Source organism: Zingiber officinale, chromosome 1B (genome assembly GCF_018446385.1).
Source record: "Zingiber officinale cultivar Zhangliang chromosome 1B, Zo_v1.1, whole genome shotgun sequence".
NCBI classification, from domain to species: Eukaryota; Viridiplantae; Streptophyta; class Magnoliopsida; order Zingiberales; family Zingiberaceae; genus Zingiber; species Zingiber officinale.
In genome coordinates this window covers 90,046,631-90,071,582 of record NC_055986.1, presented here as the reverse complement: position 1 = coordinate 90,071,582, position 24,952 = coordinate 90,046,631, and the positions used below count along the sequence as shown (strand labels likewise).

General features: G+C 38.2%; 1 protein-coding gene across 1 annotated transcript in view; it reads left to right on the top strand.

Moving 5' to 3' along the window:
• Positions 1-24,952, top strand: part of LOC122039903 (protein YABBY 2-like) — a 60,748-nt gene that overhangs the window by 16,278 nt on the left and 19,518 nt on the right. Inside the window, exon 3 of the mRNA XM_042599320.1 lies at positions 8,079-8,313. Within this exon, the coding sequence (XP_042455254.1) occupies positions 8,079-8,313 (235 nt within the window). The remainder of the gene's footprint in view (positions 1-8,078; positions 8,314-24,952) is intronic.

Sequence of the window (24,952 nt, the reverse complement as noted above, 5' to 3'; positions counted from 1 at the left end):
TTTTAAGGGTCTTTTCTAATTTTTCAAGCCTTGATCTCAAGACTTGATTTTTAATCCTTAAATCTGTTGGTGCGGGAAGCATCCGACGATCGAAACTATGTTTTGATTATGTCAAAGGGTTCAAAGTTAAGGTGTTTTATTTACTAATATGTTGAATGAGCATTGCAGGAAAAGTCCTAAGTGTACTTAGGCAAAAGTCCTAGCTGCGGTTAGGCAAGAGGAAAACCCTAGGGGGTGGTAACCCTAGGTCATAGGGGGTGGTAACCTTATGCGGAAAGCCTTGGCGGGTCGATCGAGGTCTTCGGGCAAAAATCCTAGGGGGCGGTAACCCTAGGTTGAAATCCTGGTGTCGCTAATCAGGTGGAAGACTGGACGGGTCGTGGACCGGACGTCCAACATGAAGAATAGAAGACTCGAGCGCCGAGCAAAAGTCCAGTCGGTCTGGAGGACCGAACTGGAAAAAGGTAAACTCTCCTGAGTGGAGTAGGTAAGGGCGCGTTCCCCACGGAGGGAGCTCTAGGCGTCGGTTCGACCTAGGATTTCCGGTCAGAAATATGAAGTCAGAACCGGACAATCCGGAGACTGTCAAAGTATTTTGTTTATCATAATTATATGTGCTAACTTTGTTTTGCAGGATATGTTTGTGTCTTTTGGACTAACATGTCTTACAGGTATGATAGAACAAGGTTTTCCCTCGGATGAACAGTGTCCGAGGCACCTCCATGGAGCTTGGAGGTGCCTCAGACTGCTTGGAGGCGCCTTGGACTGGACATGGAGGAGCCTTCAAGTGGATCAGAGATGAAGAATTTAACATTCATCCACGCAGCTGACTCGGCAGGTTTGAGGCACCTTGGAAGGGCTTTGAGGTGCCTCAAGCAGGCTATTTAAGGAGGGTTTGAGAGTAGTTGTTTTCATCTATTAACAAGCAACCTTTCTGCATCCAGCTACTAACGAGAAAGTTCCGACAAAGCCACAGCAAGTTCCTGATGACTCGACACTCTGATTTCGTCAATTTTCTTGTCGTCAGTATATTTTATTATTGTTAATTGTGAACTTAATTGTAATCCTTTATTGTATCAAATTTGCGATATTATAGTTGTTGCCCACCGAAAGCGATCAATGATCGCGGGCCTTGGAATAGGAGTCGCCTTAGGCTCCGAACTAAGTAACTCCTTGTGTCTTTCTGTATTGCATTTATTTTTCCGCTGTGTTACTCATTGTGTTGCGAATCCGAAACGCGTGAAAGTCACAAGCGCTATTCACCCCCCCCTCTAGCGCGATCTCGATCCAACAATTTGTATTAGAGCGGGGTTGCTCTTAATTGGTACAACTACCATTCGAGCGTTTTTTTTAATTTTTTGCCCTCCCTAACTGTTTTTGAAAAATTCATTTCCATCTCTTCACCACTTATTAATATTGATAAAATATCACATTTAGTAAAATTTGAAATAATATTTTTTTTAATTTTTTAATAATATTTTATTATTTTATTATTTTCTCGCAAAATTCGTGAATTTCCATTTCTATCTTTTTCCCGCACTACTAATCCAGGATTAAGTCCTGGGACATTCTTTCCATTTTTTCTTTGTGTGCGAGATTTTACTTTCATGGCTTTCCAAGAAGGCTACAGTACAGCCCGACCCCCGCTCTACACCGGAGACGATTTTGGCTATTGGAAGAACCAGATGGAATACCACCTCAAGACGCAAGTCGAGATGTGGATCATTATCCAGACCAGTCTCGAGCTTCCACATAACGACATCGGAGAACTAGTTTTATGCATCAAATGGGACACCAGCATAATGAAGAAGGTTGAAGCCAATGCCAAAGCAACCTGCATGCTACAATGTAGGCTGACAAAGGAGGAACTTAATAGAGTAGGACCCTTCTCAAGAGCCAAAGAGCTATGGGAAAAGTTGATTGAGCTGCACGAGGGCACTCCCGATGCTAAGGTAAGCAAACACGACTTAATTTTAAATAAATTATATAACATTAAAATGCAAGAAATTGAGACGGCGAGCCAGCTCCATGCACGCATCCAGGACCTTCTTAACGACCTCCATGCAATTGGCCAGAGAATAGAAAATTGCGACATCATAAGGTATGCGCTTAATGCTTTTTCGAGGAACACTTTGTGGGCATCCATGGTTGATGCTTACAAAGTATCCAATGACTTATCTTCAATTAAATTAGATGGATTGTTCTTTGAATTCGAATTACATGAGCAGACTAATGCATGCCCAGCCGAGAAGGGTATTGCCTTAATTGTAGGTACAAGCAGAACCCAGGAAACTAAACCAAAGCGTAAAACCAAACTCGAGTCCAAAGACGAATCAAACGTAGAAGACGACGACGAGGCTATTTCTGAACTGGTAAAGCTCGTACGGAAGATATGCAAATTGAAAAAGGTGACTCAAACAAACATGAAGGACAAGACTGGAGTCACCTGCTACGGCTGTAACCAGAAGGGGCACTACAAGCCGGACTGTCCAAATAAGAATCAACAAAGAAAGAAGACATTAAAGGCAACTTGGTCCGAGCCGTCAGATGAATCCGAGTCAGACGAAGAAGAACTGGCAAGCTTCCTCACGTTACCAGTGCAAGCAAACATCGTCGAAACCGAGTCCGAGTTCGAGTTTGAAAGTGAGAGCGAGTCAGAAACCGAGTCCGAGTGAAGCCACATATCCGCATCCGTTTCTGAAGGACCGAACCCCACTGTAAGTTCTCTACTCGCTGAAACTCAATTAGATGATTTAAAGAATTTAGTTCCTTATTTATTAAAAAAGTTGGATAAATCCAACGTCCTGGTCAAGTCACTCCAAAAGGAGGTAACAACCCTTAAGGAAGCAACTGACTCGAATTCTTTAACTGAGTCAGTTCAAATTGGAAGTTCAACTCAAGTCCAATAACTTGAGGAAGAAAATTCTAATTTGAAAACACAAATTAAAGAACTCAAGAAAACGTTGGAACGGTTCACCCTGAGTTCCAAGAATCTTGATCTGATTCTTGGAAAACAGCGAGCTATTTTCAACAAATCCGGACTTGGATTTAAAACCAAAAGAAAATACAAAGCATATCTATCCTTAGTTAATAGAAAAAATAGAAACATAGTCCAAGCATGGGTCCCCAAGTCAAACTTGGTTAATCAAGTTGGACTTGGACTATATTGGGTTCCCAAGGATCAGATCTACTACCTTGATAGACCATATCGAGACTATGATCCAGGGGGAGCCAATAGAAAGACCATCTTTATAAATAGATAGAATTGTCTGATTTTTTTTATTATACATGTTTAGTTTTAGGATAGTTTAAGGACTTAGGCATAATTTACACTTGTTTAGTTAAACCTAGGGGTTTGAAAAAGAAAATTAAATATATAATTTCCTTGAGCGGTTCTGTCTAGGAAGTGGTGGATGATCTCATACCCAAGAAGACCAAGTGCCTTGCCACGACTTGGGAACCAATTTTTGAAATACATATTTAATTGACTAATTAGAAAACCTAAGTTTAACTCAAATATAAATTAATCCTTAGAAATAATCTAAATTAAAGATAATCATCTCACAAAATTATTTAAGATTACCTGATTGATAACTTAGAATCGAGTGAGATGGATCAATAATATCAATCAAGTAAATTTAATTTAAAACAAATTAATTCAAATTTAATCAAATTAAAATCAACTTAATTAACTCAATAATCATTTAAAAATATTTTAAAATCTTTTAAAAATTATTAAAAAAATTATTTAAAAATCTTTTAAAAATTATTTAAAAATTCATTAAAGATTATTTGAAAATTATTTAAAAACCTTTAAATTTTTTTTGAAAAATTCTTTAAAAATTATTTGAAAAATATTTAAAAATCCTTTAAAAATTATTTTAAAAATTAATTAAAAATTCTTTAAAAATTATTTGAAAAATTATTTAAAAATCCTTTAAAAATTATTTGAAACATTATTTTAAAAACCTTTAAAAAATATTTGCAAAATTATTTTAAAAACCTTTAAAAAATTATTTAAAAATTCTTTAAAATTTCTTTAAAAATTATTTGAAAAATTCTTTAAAAATTATTTAAAAAACTTTTAAAATTTTATATAAAAAATATTTGAAAAATTATTTAAAAATTCTTGAAAAATTATTTAAAAATTATTTGAAAAATTATTTAAAAATACTCTAAAAATTCTTGAAAAATTATTTAAAAATTATTTAAAAATTATTTAAAAATTATTTAAAAATCCTTTAAAAAATTATTTGAAAAATTATTACTATTTTTAATATATATATATATATATATGTATATATTGCTAAAAAGAATTTTTAAAATTTCGCTAAGTCTTTTTCAATGCTTGTTAAAAAGTTTTCAAATTTAGCTAAATATTTTTCAAAGCAATTATTTAAAGAAGTTTTTGTTGAAAGAACTAAGTTTTTTCAAAGCACTTTCAAAATTAGCTAAGTGTTTTTTCCAAACATTTGTTGTTAAAATTTTAAACATTTTTTGTTCAAATATTAGCTACCCTTCAGGGGGAGCTTAAAACTAAACAAAGTTAATATTTTTTTAACAACCCTTTCTCTACTTGGGTTCTTTTTGATTTATGTCAAAGGGGGAGAGAAAAGTCAAAGTTAATTTAAACATATTTAAATATATAACCTTTGATCTAGGGGGAGCTTTAGGAGTAAGTTTTTGTAATTAAAATTTTTTTTTTGCTTACTTATGCTCCTATTTCTTGTTAGAAATTTTCATAATTACTGTTATGTTTTACTTAACTTTGAACTGTGTTGCCATAATAAAAAAGGAGGAGATTGTTGGTGCGGGAAGCATCCGACGATCGAACCTATGTTTTGATTTTGCCAAAGGGTTCAAAGTTAAGGTGTTTTGTTTACGAATATGTTGAATGAGCGTTGCAGGAAAAGTCCTAAGTGTACTTAGGCAAAAATCCTAGCTGCGGTTAGGCAAGCGGAAAACCCTAGGGGGCTGTAACCCTAGGTCATAGGGGGTGGTAATCCTATGCGGAAAGCCTTGGCGGGTCGATGTCTTCGGGCAAAAATCCTAGGGGGTGGTAACCCTAGGTTGAAATCCTGGTGTCGCAAACCGGGTGGAAGCTTGGACGGGTCGTGGACTGGACGCCCAGCATGAAGAATGGAAGACTCGAGCGCCGAGCAAAAGTCCAGTCGGTCTGGAGGATCGAACTGGCAAAAGGTAAACTCTCCTGAGTGGAGTAGGTAAGGGCGCATTCCCCGCGGAGGGAACTTTAGGCGTCGGTTCGACCTAGGGTTTCCGGTCAGAAATCTGAAGTCAGAACCGGATAGTCCGGAGACTGTCAAAGTATTTTAATTATCATAATTATATGTACTAACTTTGTTTTGCAGGATATGTTTGTATCTTTTGGACTAACATGTCTTGCATGTATGAGAGAACAAGGTTTTCCCTCGGATGAACAGTGTCCAAGGCACCTCCATGGAGCTTGGAGGCACCTCGGGTGCAAAGGAGCTGAACTCTGTGCACAACAGAGCTGGAGGTGCCTCAAAGGATATGGAGGCACCTCAGACTGCTTGGAGGCGCCTTGGACTGGCTATGGAGGCGCCTTCAAGTGGATCAGAGATGAAGAATTCAACATTCATCCATGCGGCTGACTCGGCAGGTTTGAGGCACCTTTGTCACGCCCTGGAGGAGTCCCTGTCCGAAGAAATTTCGGCAGCACCTCCCCTGTACGGCGGACAATCTGAAACTTTCTACATACACAAAATACATCAGCCACAGCCGGCTGGAATATATATACACACAACCACGCAGTTATATGTATATCATCAGCCCACTCGGCTGGAACAAAACCAAAATACGAAAAAAATGACAGAAACCAAATACAAACCAAAACACAAAACTTCTAGCCGGCTAGGCTTACACAACCAACAACAAATACAAAATACCACATAACAACATCAACACTCCAAAACAAAACCGGAGTACAGAGCTAAACAAACTGATACATAAACAAACAAAACATACGTAAAACCGATAAGTCCTCTGATGTGACGTGGGGACCAGCAGACAGGATACTCCAAGCGACACCAAAACCAACCTGGTACCTGAAAAAAATAGTATCAACGGGGGTGAGTTCAACAACTCAGCGAATACCAATGGACATGAGTAGTAAGATATATCTAACAGCAACAAACATGGAATACAGCTTCCTAATCATATATAGGGAATACGCAAAAACTGAAAGGTAACTGAGGAAGCTGTACTCACCAGGAACTCCTATCCAGACAAAAGGGTCGTCAAACCGAAAGTGTCAATAATCCTGTATGCAGGTCAAAAGTATGTATCCAACCAAAATGCAGCAACCAAATGCAGCAAACACAATCATAAAAATATAAATGCATCAATGCATATGATGCTAATGATGCGTCCTGGTCACCCCTGACGCCAGTCAGTCATCTCATACACAAATGGTGAGACCTGTAACAACCGTGCACTCTGTCGTCACTGCTCCTGATGAGTGACCGAGTGGACGGGATGCTGTCGGAGTACTCCTGTCCTGTGACCCCAAATCATAAATGGGGGAGCTCAATGCTCTCAACTCCCGGTACACGATGACGGGGAGGTATCTCTGCCGGCTACCACGCTGAGTCACCTGACCAACGGAGCCAAACAGAGTCCACCGTCTGCCGGCTACTACGCTGCTACACTAAATGCCAGCGGAGCCAAACAGAGCGGAACTGTCTGCCGGCTACCACGCTGAGTCCTCAGACCAACGGAGCCAAACAGCAGAACCACCACACACCTGTCTGATATACCACTAAACCATGAGTGGGGGTGTGTGCAGTACATGTAACTGGCGATGGGCTCAACCATAGTGGAGCCGACAATCGCACAGCATGCAATCATGATGCATGTCACTATGCATAGCAAAAACTGATCAACATAACCATATCCATACATACAAAATGGGTACTGTAAAAGCGATGGTCACATACCAAGATCTAGAGTACACAGGTCAGATAGAATATCAAAAACCCTATGTCCTGAACATAATAAGTATGGAATATCCTGATCAGCATAGAAAAATCCATATATACATAATATGGGTACCACAGTATCAGTAAGCCAAATCCACGGATCTAGGGTATACAAGTCCTCTAAGGTATAACAACCTAGACCCAAATCATATCCCTCTTCCATAGCATATGTACCAACAATATACACAGATCAAAGAATCAGGGTCTAAACACCCGAATCATATATGATATACAAATAGAGGTACACAAATCTGATATGGCACAAAAACCTAAGTATCAGATAATCTAGATACACAGGCCAGAAACAACAATCCAAATCCTAGTCCTAACCTCAGTAAGCATGGTATGTCACTCTAGAAACTAAGATACTCATGGTAACAAGATAATCATGGCAACAAATCACGAGATATAAGCACGGATACATCACAGGTGACAAACCTAACATGCTATGGATATCAAACAGTGACATACCAAAGGCAAACATGTTCATTGCATGTAGTTATAAAATACTATGCATATCCTATGACAATATCATAAAAGATAAGTCAAGAGGTACCCGCCTTTATAAGTAGATCGTATCAAGTAATCTCCCATGTCGAAACGCTCGTCCCGAATCCAAGTCCTGCATCAATCAATATATATATATATATTTTATTTAGCTAAATTTATATAAATTAAAATAGCTAAATAAATCTCCAACCCAATTAGGATAACTCCACTAATATCTGATTTCTGATTAATCCTCCAAATAAATCCTTAATCCAACTCCTTCTAGATCAAAAATCAATTTTACATAATTTATCTACCACACTTAATCCAACCCAAAATTAAACAACAACTCACCTAAATATATGAACACTAAATCAGATGCATACACCCTAGCAAGAACACAAAATCAATCTTTGATCCACAAATTCCAAACCCATGATGAATCTATCCTCCATCCACCATTAACACCTCACCAGAATGAAATCAATCCAATGCAGCCAAACAAACAATGGATTTAATTCAATATTAATTCAAATTTATATACATCTTACCCCAAACTGGATTCTACAGCAACCTCCCCTCCAAATGCAACTGTGAGGAACAAGAGTTGTTGGCCTCTGCCGGAATTGGTGTCCTATCCAGTGGTGAACCCGAGCAACAAACCTCCACGCCACAGAGATCGCCACAGCGTCGAGGAGGACTCCTTGCGCCGCTGCTCAACAAGGCGACGGCCGACGGAGCAGAGAGCAGTGGGCAAGGGAAAATCTCGGTGGCTGTCATAGAAGAGATCGCGACCGGCGCTAGGGTTCGGCTGTGAGTCGCATCGGCTGTAGGGTGTCAGTGGCAGCACAGAGGGGAGAAGGCGTCGGCTAGGGCAACCGGCGGTAGTTCCACGCGGCGTCGGCGCTGTACAGAGGCTCTGGGTGTCGCGGCGTCAGTGAGGAAGAAAGAAATAGAGGAGGAGAAGAACCGGCAGAGAAGGGAAATCGGCTCGGAGAAGATGAGAAGTGGAGAAGAAGAAAGGGGCGTCGGTTAGGGCAGAAAATCGGGAGAAGAATGTTCGGCGTCGGCGCATGGTTTCGGCGGGGAAGAAGGAAATAAGAAATAGAAAAGAAAATGTATTTATAAATAACATTTCCTCACTTAAATGGGTAGCCTAAACAGGCTTTTCCCGGGGCCCTATTTTATCCCCGTAAACTCGTCCATATGAGCTCCGAAAAATTTCCGAAAAATTTCCGAAAAATTCCTTATCATTATTCGCTAATTTTCAGGATTTTACAACCTTGGAAGGGCTTTGAGGCGCCTCAAGCAGGCTATTTAAGGAGGGTTCGAGAGCAGTTGTTTTAATCTATTAACAAGCAACCTTTCTGCATCCAGCTACTAACGAGAAAGTTCTGACAAAGCTACAGCAAGTTCCTGACGACCCGACACTCCGATTCCATCAATTTTCTTGTCGTCAGTATATTTTATTACTGTTAATTGTGCACTTAATTGTAATCCTTTATTGTATCAAATTTGCGATATTATAGTTGTTGCCCACTAAAAGCGATCAACGATCGCGGGTCTTGGAGTATGAGTCGCCCTAGGCTCCGAACCAAGTAATTCCTTGTGTCTTTCTGTATTGCATTTATTTTTTCGCTGTGTTAGTCATTGTTTTGCGAATCCAAAATGCGTGAAAGCCACGAGTGTATTCACCCTCCTCTAACGCGATCTCGATACAACAAAATCTTTATATTTTGATTTTTCATTAAATCCTTGAGCATTTCTATTTTTAGGCCTATATCTAAAATCCTTAGAATTCTTAACCAAACCATTCACTACTTTCCTATCCTTAAGTAATCTTAGTATGATACACTACATATTTTTCTTTTATCCTATCATGCTTCCTATTTTCATGTATTAAAGTGATATAAATTATTTCTAGCATGCATTTTATCATGACTAAAAGAATTACCACTAATTAATGGTACCTTAACTTTAGTCTTGGAAGCTCCCCCTTGACTTAGGTTTCCTTCTTTGACCTTGGTCGAAATCTTTTCCTTTGGACATTGACTCTGATAATGGCCATTTTATTTGCACAAAAAATACACGATGCGTTCTTTGCCCTTCCTTATAATGGGGCTGACCTTCTTAGTCTTCTCCTTAGCTTTTGGTGCTGCTTGACCCTTCTTATTGGTCAATTTTGGGTACTTACTTTTGTAATGCCCTTTTTTCTTACACTCAAAGCATATAATATGATTTCTATTATTAACAATTGAACTCTTTATACCTTTGTTTGTAGGGTTGGCATTTGATTCTTTTAATCTGGATGTAGAAGCTTCTTCTTGATCCGACAATGATGCTCCATGTCCCCCCTTAATCCTTCAGGTAGATGCCTCTTCTGTTTCATTCTCAGATGTTGAGCATCTCTCAACGTCCGAATCCTCATGCACATAAAATAAGGAGTACACTCTTTTGCCTTTATCTTCATGCTCTCTAGAGGATGAACCTTCTCCTTCTTCTTCCAATGTTGAGTACTTCTCAACTTTAGAGTCCTCTTCTTCTTTATCTAATGAGTTGTCCTCTTTGGATTCTTCTTGATTTGGTGTAGCAAAGGGTTCTTCATGGATCTTCGCTAATTTACTCTAAAACTCCTTGGCATCTTGATATTCCCCAATTTGACTCAAAATATTACTTCGTAATAAATTGACCAATACTTCATAATAAATTGACCAATACCTTGGTCATTCGCCTCATATTTTGAGTTTGCTCCTTGCTCCATTTTCTCTTTTTGAGGATTTTGCCTTTGTCATCCTTTGGAGCCTTAAATCCTTCCATTAGATTAAACCATTGTCCTATCTCCATCATTAAGAATTTTTCGATCCTTGATTTCCAAAGATCAAAGCATGTAGATACGAATGGCAGAGGTGCTCTTGTATCATATTTAAATTTGTCTTAGAAATCCATCTTCAAGTTGAGCTCCCTTGGTGATAATCTTTGACTTGTAGAAGTTTGGGACTTCAACTTCTTCTTCTTCCTCTAGCTCTTTGCCCTTTCTAGTGATGAGCCTGGTGAAGATCAGCCTCACTCAGATACCACTTGTTGGGACACTTCGGGGGGGGGGTTGAATAGCTCATCTTGCTCGCTTCGACGATGTTGATTTTACAATAGATAAATTCAAAGCAAGCTCTATTGGAACCCCAAGGTTGTTTTGGTGTGATCAATAAGTTAGGTTACGTCCTATCATTTTTTAACCTTGTGTCTAAGTGTGCGGGAGCTTAGGAGCACAGGTAGTCAAGTAGAAGACGTAGCTAGCGAGAAGGATGACATGCGCTGCATCCGAGAGCCGCGGCGCTGCGGAAGAGTACACCGGCGGATGAGAAGGAAGCGTGCGATGGTTCCGAGGGACGAGAAGCCGGAGCGGAAGACTGCTCGGGGAGCAAGAGACGCAGCTAGTGAGAAGGCTGGCATGGGGTGCGACCGAGGGACGAAGACTGCCGATGAGTACGCTGGCAGACGGGAAGGAAGCACGCGACGATTCTGAGGGACGAGAAGCTAGAGCGGAAGCCTGCTCGAGAAGACCGGAAGTTGGATTCAGGTGAGCCCTATTCCGGATGGCATTGATCACACAAGCGAGCGGAAGACTCGGACTGAGGCGAACGGAGCCGGAGCAGAAGTCCCGGGCTGAAAAAGTCAACGAGATTGACTTTCCCAGCCGGGGTGCCCCCGAACTCTTCCGTGCGTCCGAACCAAAAGTTTATCCAGATCTCGGTCAAACTGAGATCTGTACTTTGGGGATAAAGTTTTATCCCCCCAAGGTGTCCGGAACACTTCGGGGCGCCCCGACCAAGGCTATAAATAAAGCCTTGGTCCAGAAGCTTTTCATCAACTCAAGCAATTCATTTCCAACACTTGTAAGCTTTCATTTAGAGTTTAACTTCTTTCTTTGTGCGCTTCATTGCTGTAAAATGCTTCTCCGCCTGAAGGAGATATTCTAGTGTGTTTCATTCCTTGGATTAACAACCTTCCCGGTTGTAACCAAGTAAACATCTTGTGCCTCTACTTTCTATTTTAATTTATTGCTTTTCTGTTTTATACAAGTGTTAGTTTAAGAAAAGTCAAGAAGGGTTTTTGTTATTATTTTTTTAGGCTATTCAACCCCTTCTAGCCGGCCGCCGCGGTCCAACAAGTGGTATCAGAGCCAAGACACTTCAGGAGGACTAACCACTGAACGAAGCAATGAAATAATGGTTGGACCAAGCATCTACCCGCCAAAATTCGAAGGGAAATTCGCTAGCTGGAAAAAGAGAATGTAGGTATTTTTTAAAATCAATTTTGATTTAATGTTAATTATGGAATTCAGTTTTACAACACCGGAAGGTAAGGAGAAATACCACTGGACAAAAATGGAGCAGAGTGACTACGTGGCAAATGGCAAAGCAGAGGACCATCTACTAAGCGTTCTCCCGCCACAAGAAGTCAACCGAATCGGCAACTATGACTCCGCAAAGGAACTTTGGGAGAAGTTCCTTGAGCTGCACGAAGGAACATCCGAAGCCAAGCTCGCAAAATGAGATTTACTCCGCAACCAACTCACCAACCTACGACTTGGGGAAGATGAGACAGTTGCGCATCTGCACTCATGAATAAAGGAAATCATCACCAGACTCTCGGAGCTCGGAGAAAAGGTAAGTAACCGAGATTCGCTAAGGTACACCCTTAATTCATTTCCTAGAAATACAAAATGGGCATCACTAGTAGATGCCTTTTATATTTCGAAAGATTTAGAAAAAATTACATTAGAAGAATTCTTTTCCACATTTGAAGTGCATGAATCAAGATGTGCAGGTGCGAAGGAGCCCAAGCACAATATCGCCCTCAAAGTATCGCGAACCTGAGTCGGAGTCTTCTCTCGACGACGAGGAAATGGTAATGATGGTAAGACGATTCAAGAATCTTTGTAATTTTTAAAAAACTAACCATCCGTAGGGTAGAAAGAAAAAGGCCATCCGCTGCTACCACTTTGATGATGAAGGACACATCAAGGACAATTGCCCCAAGCTATTAAAAGCGACGTGGGATGATACCTCGTCCGAATCAGAAGTCGAAGCGTTCTCCAAACTTGCACTAATGGCAAGTCATCAAGACGACGACTGCGAGTCAAGCTCTTTCGAAATGAGCATCGAGAGCATCGATGAAGGGGGAGCCACGTCGGAAGATAGCAGCAGTTCAGGGGGAGAAACGGACAACGAGATTGACAAGGTAAGTCAGGTACGATCTCTTCCTCCCGATAAACTCTTTAAGTTTGTTAAATTATTAACTAAGGATTGCTGTAAATTAGAAAAAGAAATTAAGAATTTAAAAATAATATTAGCTAAATCTTGCCCAATAGAAGAACTCGACAGAATTAAATTAGAAAATGAAAAATTAAAAGTAGAAAATGATAATTTAAAAGTACAAGTAAATAACTTGAAAAACCATGCATGCTCATCTAATACCAATGTTAGAAAATTTAACAATTTAAATTGGTATTTTAGATATCCTAAGGGACAAATTAGGAACATTTCAAAAAGATATGTCCCTAAAAAATTTTTAGTCAATCCAGTAGGCTGGAACCTTTATTAGGTTCCAAAGTCATATTTAAATTGAACTTTTAATCGAATTTAGCACTTTCAGTGAAGAAATTAAATAATCAGTTTCTTTATGAGGCTTTGTCTAAGGAAATGATTGTTGCTCCAATAACCAAGAAGGCCAAGTGCCTCGCCACGACCTGGAAGCCGAAATATTGAAATAAAATGTTTAATTAACTTTCTGATAAAGCATTAAGGTTGAAATTTAATAATGCTTTAAAAAGTCTTTTAAACATTTTTTTTTCTTAGATTTTTTTTTTGCATAAAACTTTTACTTAGAAAAATAAGTTAAAAGTTCTTCTAAAATTAAAAATTTCTGCTTAAATTTTTACTTAGAATTTTTTTTAAAAAAATATTTTTGCAAAATTTCCTAAGTCAGAATTTTTTAAAATTTTCTTACTTAAAGTTTTACTTAGAAATATTTTAACTTAGAAAATTTTTTTCATTGAAAATTATTGCAAAAGTTTTTTCAAAGTTACAAATTTTTTCCCTTAGAGTTTTTTTCTTTGAACCCCATTTTTTTGTGATCAAAAGGGGAGAAGGAAAAATATAAGTCTAGGGGGAGGTAGACCAAAATTTAAATTTTCTATCATTTTGCACTTTATTGTAAAATTAGTTAGTTTATTTTTTTTTACGTCTATTTACCCTACCTTAACTTGGGTTTCTCACATCAAAAAAGGGGAGTTTGTTGGAACCCCAAGGTTGTTTTGGTGTGATCAACAAGTTAAGTTAGGTCCTGCCATTTTTTAACCTTGTGTCTAAGTGTGCAGGAGATTAGGAGCACAGGTAGACGAGCGAAAGACGTAGCTAGCGAGAAGGACGACATGCGGTGCGTCAGAGGGATGAGGCACTGCAGAAGAGTACACCGGCGAACGAGAAGGAAGCATGCGATGGTTCCGAGGGACGAGAAGCCGGAGCCGAAGACTGCTCGGGGAGCAAGAGACGCAGCTAGCGAGAAGGTCGGCACAGGGTGAGACCGAGGGACGAAGACTACGGATGAGTACCCTGGCGGACGAGAAGGAAGCACGCGACGATTTCGAGGGACGAGAAGCCGGAGCGGAAGCTTGTTCGAGAAGACCGGAAGTTGGGTTTGAGTGAGCCCTATTCCTGATGGCAGAGATTACCCAAGTGAGCGGAAGACTCAGACTGAGGCGAACGGAGCCGGAGCAGAAGACCCGAGCTAAAAAAGTCAACGGGGTTGACTTTCCCAGCTGGGGCGCCCGGAACTGTTCGGGGCGCCCAGAACAGTCCGGAGTGGCCGGAACTGTTCGGGGCGCCCGGACCAGTCCGGGGTGCCCGGAACCCTTCCGGGCGTCTGGACCAAAAGTTTATCCAGATCTCGATCAAATTGAGATCTGTACGTTGGAAATAAAGTTTTATCCCCCCAGGGCGCTCGGAACACTTCGAGGCGCCCCGACCAAGGCTATAAATACAACCTTGGTCTAGAAGCTTTTCATCAACTAAAGCAATTCATTTCCAACACTTGTAAGCTTTCATTTAGAGTTTAGCTTCTTTCTTTGTACGCTTCATTGCTGTAAGAGGATTCTCCGCCTGAAGGAGATATTTTAGTGTGTTCCATACTTGGATTAACAACCTCCCCGGTTGTAACCAAGTAAACATCTTGTGCCTCTACTTTCTGTTTTAATTTATTATTTTTCTATTTTATACAAGTGTTAGTTTAAGAAAAGTCAAGAAGGGTTTTCGTTATTATTTTTTCAGGCTATTCAACCCCCTTTCTAGCTGGCCACCGCGATCCAACAAGCTCTCAATGCTAACAAGTAGGATTTACTTGATATCCACCTCAAGATGAGATTACTAATCCAAGGATCCACATCGAGCACACTCTCCTCACTCCTTCTTGGTGTTGGGGTTCAATCAAAGTCCTACATTAGAAAGATTTGAGAAAGATCATGAGTTTAATAAGGATGTAAGATATCTCTATTGGCATGAGACCTTTTGGGGAGAGTCCAAGAGCAAAGCCATGAGGGCCTAGGCCCAAAGTGGATAATATCACGCCATTGTGGAGATATATTAACATCCTTTTGAGTACAACAATTGGCATCAGAGCAAGGTTTGCTTCAGAAGGACTAATCGTCGAGCAAAGCACAAGAGATGGTCGGATCGAGCATCTACCCAATGAAGTTTGAGGGGGAATTCGTGAACTGGAAGAAAAAGATAGAGATATTTTTTAAAACAAATTTTGAATTATTAATTATTATGAAATATGGTTTTGTAGCCCTGAAAGATAAAGAAGAATATCAGTGAGAAAAGAAGGAGCAAGCCGACTTCATGGTAAACGACAAAATAGAGTTCCATCTACTGAGCATTTTACCGCCACAAGAAGTTAATCGGATCGGAGCCTATAAGTCAGCTAAGGAGCTCTGGGAGAAATTTATGGAACTACACGAAGGGACCTCGACGACAAAACTAGTAAGATGGGATCTGCTCCGGAACCAGATCAACAACCTCTGATTATAAGAAGGTGAATCCATTGCACACCTTCACTCAAGGATCAAGGAACTCATCACCGAACACACAAATCTCAGAGAAAAAGTAACTAACCAAAATTCACTAATGTACGTGCTTAATGTATTTCCTAGAACTTCTGAATGGGTATCCTTAGTAGATACATATTACATCTCTAAGGATCTAGAGGTAAGTACTTTAGAAGAGTTATTTTCAACATTTGAGATTCATGAATCTATAAATACAGGTCTAAGAATGAAGACAACATAGAACATTGCCCTTGAGGCAAAAATTGATGAGCAAGAGTCTGAAACATCCTTTACAATGATGAAACAACGTTCATGGTAAGGAAATTTAAAAAATTCTTTAAAACTAATAAATTTAATCAAGTGTAGGGAAAAAGAAATAAAAGAAAGACAAGATACTACCACTGTGATGAAGACGAGCACGTCAAAGACAACTGCCCAAAGTTGAAGAACAAGGAGAAGAATAAGAAGCTAGTTTAGATAAAGCATCGAAATCTAGAGGCAACGTGGGATGAAACGTCGTCCGAGTTGGAGATTGAAGCCCTTGCCGGACTTGCTCTAGTAGCAAGTCATCAAGAAAAAGAAGACGAAGCAAGTTCTTCTGAAATAAGCATCGAGAGTATTGATGAAGGGGGAGCAACATCAGAAAGAAGCAACACTTCAAGGGGAGCTTCAGATTACGGGATTAACAAAGTAAGTTAGGTATAGTCTCAACCTCTTAATAAGTTATTTTAGTTTATAAAAATATTATCGAAAAACACCAGTAAATTAGAAAAAGAAAATTAAGAATTAAAATTAACCTTAGCAATATCTTGTTGATTAGAGGATTTTGACAAAATAAAATTTTAAAATAAAAAAATTAAAAATAGAAATAAAGAATCTAAAGAATTATGCATGTTCAAATATAACTATTTCTAATTTCAAAAATTATAATGGACTTAATTGGTACTTTAGATATCACCAGGCCAAATCAGAAAATTATCAAGAAAATATATTCCTAAGAAATTTTTGATTAAGTTAGTTAGAAGGAACTAATATTGAGTTCCAAAATCATGCTTAAATTAAAAATCATTATGCATATTTTATTTTTATTTTGATTTCAAATTCTTGCTTTAAATTGTCTAACAATTTATTTTAAATTTTGTTTGAAATTGAATAGATATTAATTTATTTTTAAATTTTTCTAAGAAAGAGAATTTCATCACTTATCTATACGAAAAATTTTAAAATTTTCTGACCATTAAATTTTGTCTTATGCTTTTTTTTTCAAAAATCAGATTCTTTAAATTAAAAATATTCTCGTTGAGTTATTTTTTTCAAAAATTATTTTTCTATGAAAAATTTTCGTATTCTTTGTTCAAAAAAAAGTTTTGAAAATTTCTAACTGTTATTGAATTTTATACAAATTATTTATCCAAATAAGAATTTTTTAATATTAAAAATTGTCAAAAATTTAATTTTTAAAATTTTAATTTTTCTACAAAGTTACATGCTCTATTACATTTTTAGAAAATATTTCAAGATTTTTTTGAGATTAATAACTATTTTTAAAGCATTTTTTTAAAAATATGTCTTTATGTAGAAAAGAATTTACTTCTGATTAAAATAATATATATATTTTTTAAAAAATTTGTATCTTGTTTGTATATAACCGTTCAACTGTTATAAAAAAATTTAGAATTTTTTCATGTCTAAAACTTTTTCCAAAAATAGTTTATAAATTGAAAATTCTATATTTTCAAAACTTAAAACTTCTTGATTTTTTTAATGATAGTCACTATAGTTTATCCGTTAGACTTTGCTTCAATTTATTTCCAGTTATTTATATAGATTGCTCTATTTTAATGTGATCAAAAGGGGAGAATTAGAGATTAAGTCAAGGGGGAGGGTACATTTTTTATTTTTTACTTGCAATTTTATAACTGTTACTTGTTTGTGGTTTACCCTAACTTAACTTGTGTTGCTCACATAAAAAATAAGGAGATTGTAAATACCCTATGGTAGTTTTGATGTGATCAACTAAGTTAAGTTAGGTCATGTTATATTTTTGATGCCCTATGTCTAAGTGTGCAGGAGCTTAGGAGCACAAGAAGTTGAGCGAAAGACGCAGCTAGCGAGAAGAACGGCACGGGAAAGAGTTGGCGAGCTCGGTGCATTCAAGGGACAAGGTACTGCGGAAGAGTATGTTGGTGGACGAGAAGGAGGCATGCGACGTTTCCAAGGGATGAGAAGTCAGAGCGGAAGTTTACTCGAGAAGGACGAAAAATGGGTTTGAGTGAACTCTATTCTGGATGGCTGAAATCACCCAAGCGAGCGAAACCGGAGCGGAAGACCAGGACCCAAGTGAGCTGTACCAGAGCAGAAGACCCGGACGGTTTGGGTGTCCGAATCACCTGGGCACCTCGCCCATGGGGCTGTGTCGACCCAGTCCGAGCGCCCAGTACCATTCCAAGTGCTCAAGCCAGAAAGTTTATCCAAACACGCACTGTCGTGATCTGGTGCGATGAGAATAAATTTTTATCCCCTTCCAGGCATCCCAATCAGGGCTATAAATACATCTCTAATCCTAGAAACTAAAATCAACATTTGTATTTGATTCTAATTAAGTTTAGCTTTGTAGTTGTGAGCTTTGACTACTGTAAGAGGCTTCTCCACCTAAGGAGACATTAGTGAGCTTTCAAACGTCTTGGATTAGCAATCCCCTGATTGCAAACCAAGTAACTTTCGGTGCCTTTGTCTTTTATTTAATTTATATATTATTTATTTTTGTACAAGTGATTGTGTTAATCAAGCTGCAAGTTTCAAGAAAGGTGTTTTTATTTTTATAGGGCAATTCACCCTCCTCTTGTCGGCCGCCAAGGGACCAACACTCGGAACAATCCAGAGGTGGAGAAACCTCTACAACTCAAGAATAAGAAATACAACTCAAAATAAAAAGTAAATACATAAGTATAAATGAAAACCTTCTTGCTTGATCTTTTGTTGCTTGTAAATGCCTCTTGTAAGCTTGGAAGTGTAGCAACACTTCAGCCCTAAGCTTTCAAGAACTGCGGAGAATATGGAGTGAAGAGTTGGCCTTGTTTAAACTCACTGTCGCCTTTATATCTGCGCTGTTAGAGCTGCCAATCAATTAGACCTGCTCCCAATCAATTGCCATGTCAGATCTGCGGAATCCCAACCGTCCAAACCTCACAACTTGGGCAACGGTCATCTCCCAATCGATCGACTGATCGATTGGGAGCTACTGATTGATCCAGAATACTTCTGTGCTGTCATAGAAGTTCTTGGAATTGATTGACCAATCGATTCTGGCTTTCCTTGTGTTACTGCAAGAAATCAAACCCCAATTGATTGGTTGATCGATTGGAGTAGCCCAATCGATCAAATGATCGATTGGAAGCCTTCTGTTCTCGCGTGACTTCCTTTCAGTCGATCGGCTAATTGATTGAGCTCCCCACATCAAAAAGCACTACCCAATTGATCCATTGATCGATTGGACTTTGGCTCAATCGATCTTACTCCATTCAAGTCTAGGGTTACCTTGTCCAACATACGATCATTCATGACATGTCGGGACTTCTTTATGCTTAGTATCCAGTCATTCTTGACCTGCTGGGACTTCATCACCAAGTGTCTGGTCAAACCTTTGACCCAGTTGGACTTTTCTCCTCGTGCCAAGTGTTTGGTCAACCTTGACCCACTTGGACTTATCATCTCATACCGAGTGTCCAGTCCTCCATGACCCACTTGGACTTCCAAACACCAAATGTCCAGTCAATCTTAGTCCACCTAGATTTTCACATGTCTAGCTTAACTCACTAGGGATTTCCTTTTGCATAGTTTCACTCACTATGGCTTTTCCAACTGTCTGACTTCACTCACCAGGACTTTTACACTACCTGGCACTCACCGGGACTTCCCAACTACCTGGCTCCACTCACCAAGACTTTCAAATTGTCTAGATTCACTCACCAGGACTTTCCATCACTTAGCTTTACTTATTAGGATTTTTTCACTGCCCAGCTTCACTCACTAGGACTTTCACATTGCTTGGCTTTACTCACCAGGACTTTCACTCTGTCGGTTCACTCACCAGGACTTCCCAACTGCTTGGCTTTACTCACCAGGACTTCCAAACTATTTAGCTTCACTCACCAAGACTTTCCATCACCTAACTTCATTCACTAGGATTTTTCCACTACCTGGCTTCACTCACTGGAACTTTCACACCAAGTGTTCAATCAACACTAACTCACTTGAATTTTCATCTTTTGACAACCTTCCTATTGGTCTTGCTCTTGCCTAACCTTCAGTTAGGACTTTCCATTCAAGTATTTAGTCAACCTTGACCTACTTAAATTCAGGTCAAACTTTGACCATCAATCTTCCATATGGATAATTCCACCTGTAATCTTCATATATTGTCAAACTTCAAAACTCAAACACCATGACTCAAGCTTGAGCTAACTCAAGATTAGTCAACCTAATCAACCTTGACCTAGAAAAAATTACATCAATAGTTTCCCCTATAGGGGAAACCCTATAGCTATCATCTTTATCCACTCCAGTGATCTGTCCACCTCCAGTGCAAGGGAACCATCCTGAAGACACCGAGAATATTCTCCCTAAGTATCTCTCTATCTCTATTCATTATTTTCGTCAATATGAATGTTTTCATTTGTGTCTTTAGATTGTAATTCCTTCTCCATGGAGTAGTTCTCATGATTCTATAATGTAGGGAGTAGTCCTTTTATTATATGAACATCTTTTCAGTTAATCTATATGTTTACTGTTAGAGTGTATACTAAAAGCCTAGCTTTTTATATAAACATTTATTTAGAAATAAGAACCATATTGGTCAAATGTCTACATTTATATGCTAAGTGTAGTTGTTCAATTAATTTATATTGTAGATAACATGATATGTGGTGTCACACGCAGAAGATCATGTTATCAATTCCTTATAAATTATAAATAGTAGCTCACGACTAAAATGGAAAGGAACAAATCATTGGAATAGTCGTAGTATAATTTGATATTAGTTTATCTTAACTATAAAATTACACTAGTACACTCTGAGTGTATTGAGTAGGACCATTTAAGGTAAGTTCTTTTTATGCTGACTTAATAAAAGAACAAGACCTTAGTTATTATAGAAGTGTGTGCTCTTAATCCTAATATAATAACAAGCGCATATATTTAGTATTTATTTCTTTGACTTATCAGAGGGTGAGATTTAGCTCGATAAATCAATAAGTCTGATAAGTTGGAAAATGATATTACTTATAGTGTGTGTTGTTGATTATAGAAGAAAACTATGTCCTAGTAATTTAGGTTGATAATGTCCCTAAGAGGAGCTCATAAGGATTGTCATATTAAACTCTGCAGGTGGACTTAGTCCGACACGATAATAAGGTTGAGTGGTACTACTCTTGGACAAAGATATTAATTAAAATGAGTTATCAGTAACTCAATTAATTAGTGGGCATCCGACATCTTAAACACAAGGAGATTAACACACTCATGATAAGAAGGAGCCCAAAATGTAATTTGAGATTGGTGCGGTAGTTCAATAATAATTCTTTACTGGTATGAATTATTATTGATGAAAATAAGTTAGGTGTTCGGGGCGAACACGAGAAGCTTAATTTCATCGGGAGACCAAAACCAATTCCTCCTCTCGGTCCCTATCGTAGCCTCTTGTATATAGAGAATTATACCCACCATATACCCACTTTCTACCCACCCTTAGGTGGCCGGCCAAGCAAGCTTGGAGCCCAAGCTTGGGCCGGCCAAAGCCAAGGGATTGAGCCAAGATTAGTGGCCGACCCTAGCTTGGAGTCCAAGCTAGGTGTGGTCGACCACATATAAAATAAAAGAGATTTTATTTAAAATTTTTCCTTATGTGGAAGCCATGGTTTTAAAAGAGAGTTTAAATTTAAATCTTTCCTTTTATAGCTTTCTATAAAAGATTAAGTGAAAGGTTTGATATCTTTTCTTATTTGTAGTTAAAAGAAAGATTTTAATTTTTGATAAAACTTTCCTTTTTTTAACCATGTTCATGATTTAAAAAGAGAGTCTTCAAATTAAATATTTCCTTTTATAAGTTTCTACAAAAGATTAAATAAAGATTTGATATCTTTCCTTATTTGTAGATTGAAAGGATGATTTTAATTTTAGATAAAACTTTCCTTTTTGGAAATCATCCACATGTTTTAATAGAGAGGTTTTAATTTATAAAATTTCCTTTTATAACCAACCATTAAGGGAAAAATTAATAGAGAAATTTTTATTTTAAAAATTTTCGGAAATAAATAAGGAAGTTTTAATTTTGTGTTTAAAACTTGACTAATTTGGAGCTCTTAAGGTGGTCGACCATGTGAAGGGGTTAAAAGGAATTTTTAATTAAATTTTCCTTATTAACCAATGGCAAGGAAAATAAGGGATTTTAATTATAATTAAATTTCCTTATTTGCCATAACTAAGAATTATAAAAGAGAGGGAGGAGGTGCCTTCATGAAACTAATCTCTCTTCTATTATTCCTCTCTTTTCTCCTTGGTGGTGGCCGGCCCTCGTATTCTCTCTTCTCCTTTTTCTTTCTTCTCCTTGGCCGAACCTCATCATCTCTTGGAGCTTGGAAGGTGGCCGGATCTTGCTTGGAGAAGAAGGAGAAAAAGGAGGCTTTGTTTCTAGCATCCCTTGGAGCTTGGTGGAGGTGGCTGGGACTTGCTTTCTCTTGGAGAAATTAGCTTGGCCGAAACTTGGAAAAAGGAAGAAGGAAGAAGGAGGCTTGGTGGATTCTCATCTCGGTAGATCATTGCCTACACAACGTCCGAGATAAGAAGAGGAATACGGTAGAAGATTAAGAGGTTATTGCTTATAAAGAAAGGTATAACTAGTAATTGTTTTCCATATCATACTAGTTTTCTTTGTATGAATTCCAAACACAAGAGGCTAGAGATTCTAGATTTTCTGATTTGTAATTTGAAGTTGTGTTTCTTTTATTTTATTTGTCGATCTTGTGATTCGATTGTTTTTTTTTAGTTAAACCTAAGGTTATATAAGAAAATTAAATATTGAATTTCGATAAGAGGCTCTGTCGAGGCAGTGGTGAATGTTCCCATAACCAAGAAGGCCAAGTGCCTCGCCATGTTTGACCTAGGAGCCGATTTTTGAAATAAATATTTAATTAAATTTGTAACCTAGGTGGAGTTGGATCTATAATGTTAAGTATCGTTTGCAATCCAAGTCTAAACTACTAAGAACAGATAAGTTAAATTTGGAATCAATAATGTTAAGTTCCATTTGTGATTCCAAATTTAATTTCTAAATAACATAATAGGTTGTTAGGAAAGGTTCAACACTTGTACAAAATTTTTGTACAGTGGAGCCGGTACGATCTTCCTAGGACCAACCAACATTTACATGTTTCTTGTTTGATGAAATATGTGCTTATGGTCTGGATCTACCGTATTAATGTGAACACAATGTCAAAAGTATGAGATTCGTATCCCACAAGGATTTGGGGATGAACCGAAAAGAGAACCCGATCCTCTGACCCTAAAAAACTGAGACTCAGAGTCAAATACAAAAATACAATCCAGTTTACTACGAGGAACCCTAGGTCATCATGGAGCTTAATGGATCAAATCTAATTTGTTGTAGATAATAATTAGGATTGATACATCATTGCAAAAGTAAAAAATTCATATGAGATACCATAGGATGGTCTAACTACATAAATACCCATTAAGTATAGAAAACCAAAAATAGATTAGATGTTTATGATCAACTGGGTGAAATTAAAGTTCTAGAATCACTTCACCCTTCACTCACTCCTCTGATTCGACCCTCTTCTCTACCTCTTCCTTAAACCTCTCTCAACTCTCTCAACTCTCACTCTCTTAAGCTTCTTCATGACTTCGACAACTTCTGATTCTCTAGATAATCTATTTTGCCATTCTAACTAGTTCTTGATTTACAGTTCTCGTGAGATTGATATCTTTTATTACTTGATGACATCTTGATGCACTTGTGGATTTTACCACACATCACTGAACCCTTGGAGTCTGATGGACTAATTGGAGGAATCGGGGGAGATGAACTAATTGAGTGGACTAATGAGTCAGGGGAGCTGAGTCCCAAGAGTCAGTTGGTCCAACTGGAGTAGTCGGGTGAGCTGATTGAATGAGCAGAGAAGTGGGTTGAGGGAGTTGAACCCCAAGAGTTGGGTGTGTTGGTCCTAATGCGGTCGGCTAGAGGGGGATGAATAGCCTGCGATCAGATTTAGAATAAAAAATTTCTTGCTTTTTCTTAGCAAGGATACACAATTAGACTAAGCAAATATAGACAATTAACATTACTAAAAAGGACTTAAAAGAATAGGTAAAAAGCCAAAATTTTACTTGGTTATAATTTATGTGGTTGTTAATCCAAGGTGTTGAAAAACTCACTAAATAACTCCTTCATTGAAGGCGGAGAAGCCTTTTACACCCATTGACAGCTCAGAAATGACTAGGAAAGTTAATACAGAAGTTGTTAATTTCTTAGGTCCAGTGGTCTTTTTATAGCCCCTGGAAAAACCTATGCATGGCTTGGAAGCGTCTTCAAGTAGGTCCAACGTGACTTCAATAGATTAAGTTTTATCTATCGAAGATAAAACTTTATTTTCGACTAATGGGTATTGAAGGTGCCTTCAACAGGCTTAAAGACACCTTCCATAAGGCTTTGAGGGCTCCTCCAGTAGGCTTGGAGGTGCCTTCCACAAGGCAGATCAACCTTCAACTAGTCTTCTTTGCATGGGTGATGCTCCGGTTATGCAAAATTGAGCTCACCCAAATTCAACTCCGGTCTTATCCTCGAGTAAGCTTCCTTCCCGACTTCTCGTTCCTCGAATACACCACATGTGTCCTTCTCATCTATTGTTGTACTCTTTCGCAATTTCTTGTCCCTCAGATGTATCAAGCATGTTGACTCGATTCTTGTGCCATCCTTCTCGTCTCCCGCGTCTTTTGCTCAACTTTTTGTGCTTCTAAGTTCTTGCACACTTAGACACAAGGATCAAACACACACAGGACTTAACTTAACTCGGTTAACCACATCAAAACTATCACGAGGTACTTACAATCTCCCCTTTTTTGATGTGCATCAACCTGAGTTAAAGTTAAGGTTAAAACAAAATGTAATATAATAAATAAGTGAATGAAAATTATAATAACACTTAATTATTTTGCAAATAAGTATAGGAATAAAATTTTCAATTATCCCACCTCCCCCTTAACTTATACCTATTTCTCCACCTTTGATCACATAAAAAAATAGGAAAAAATAAAATAAATACTT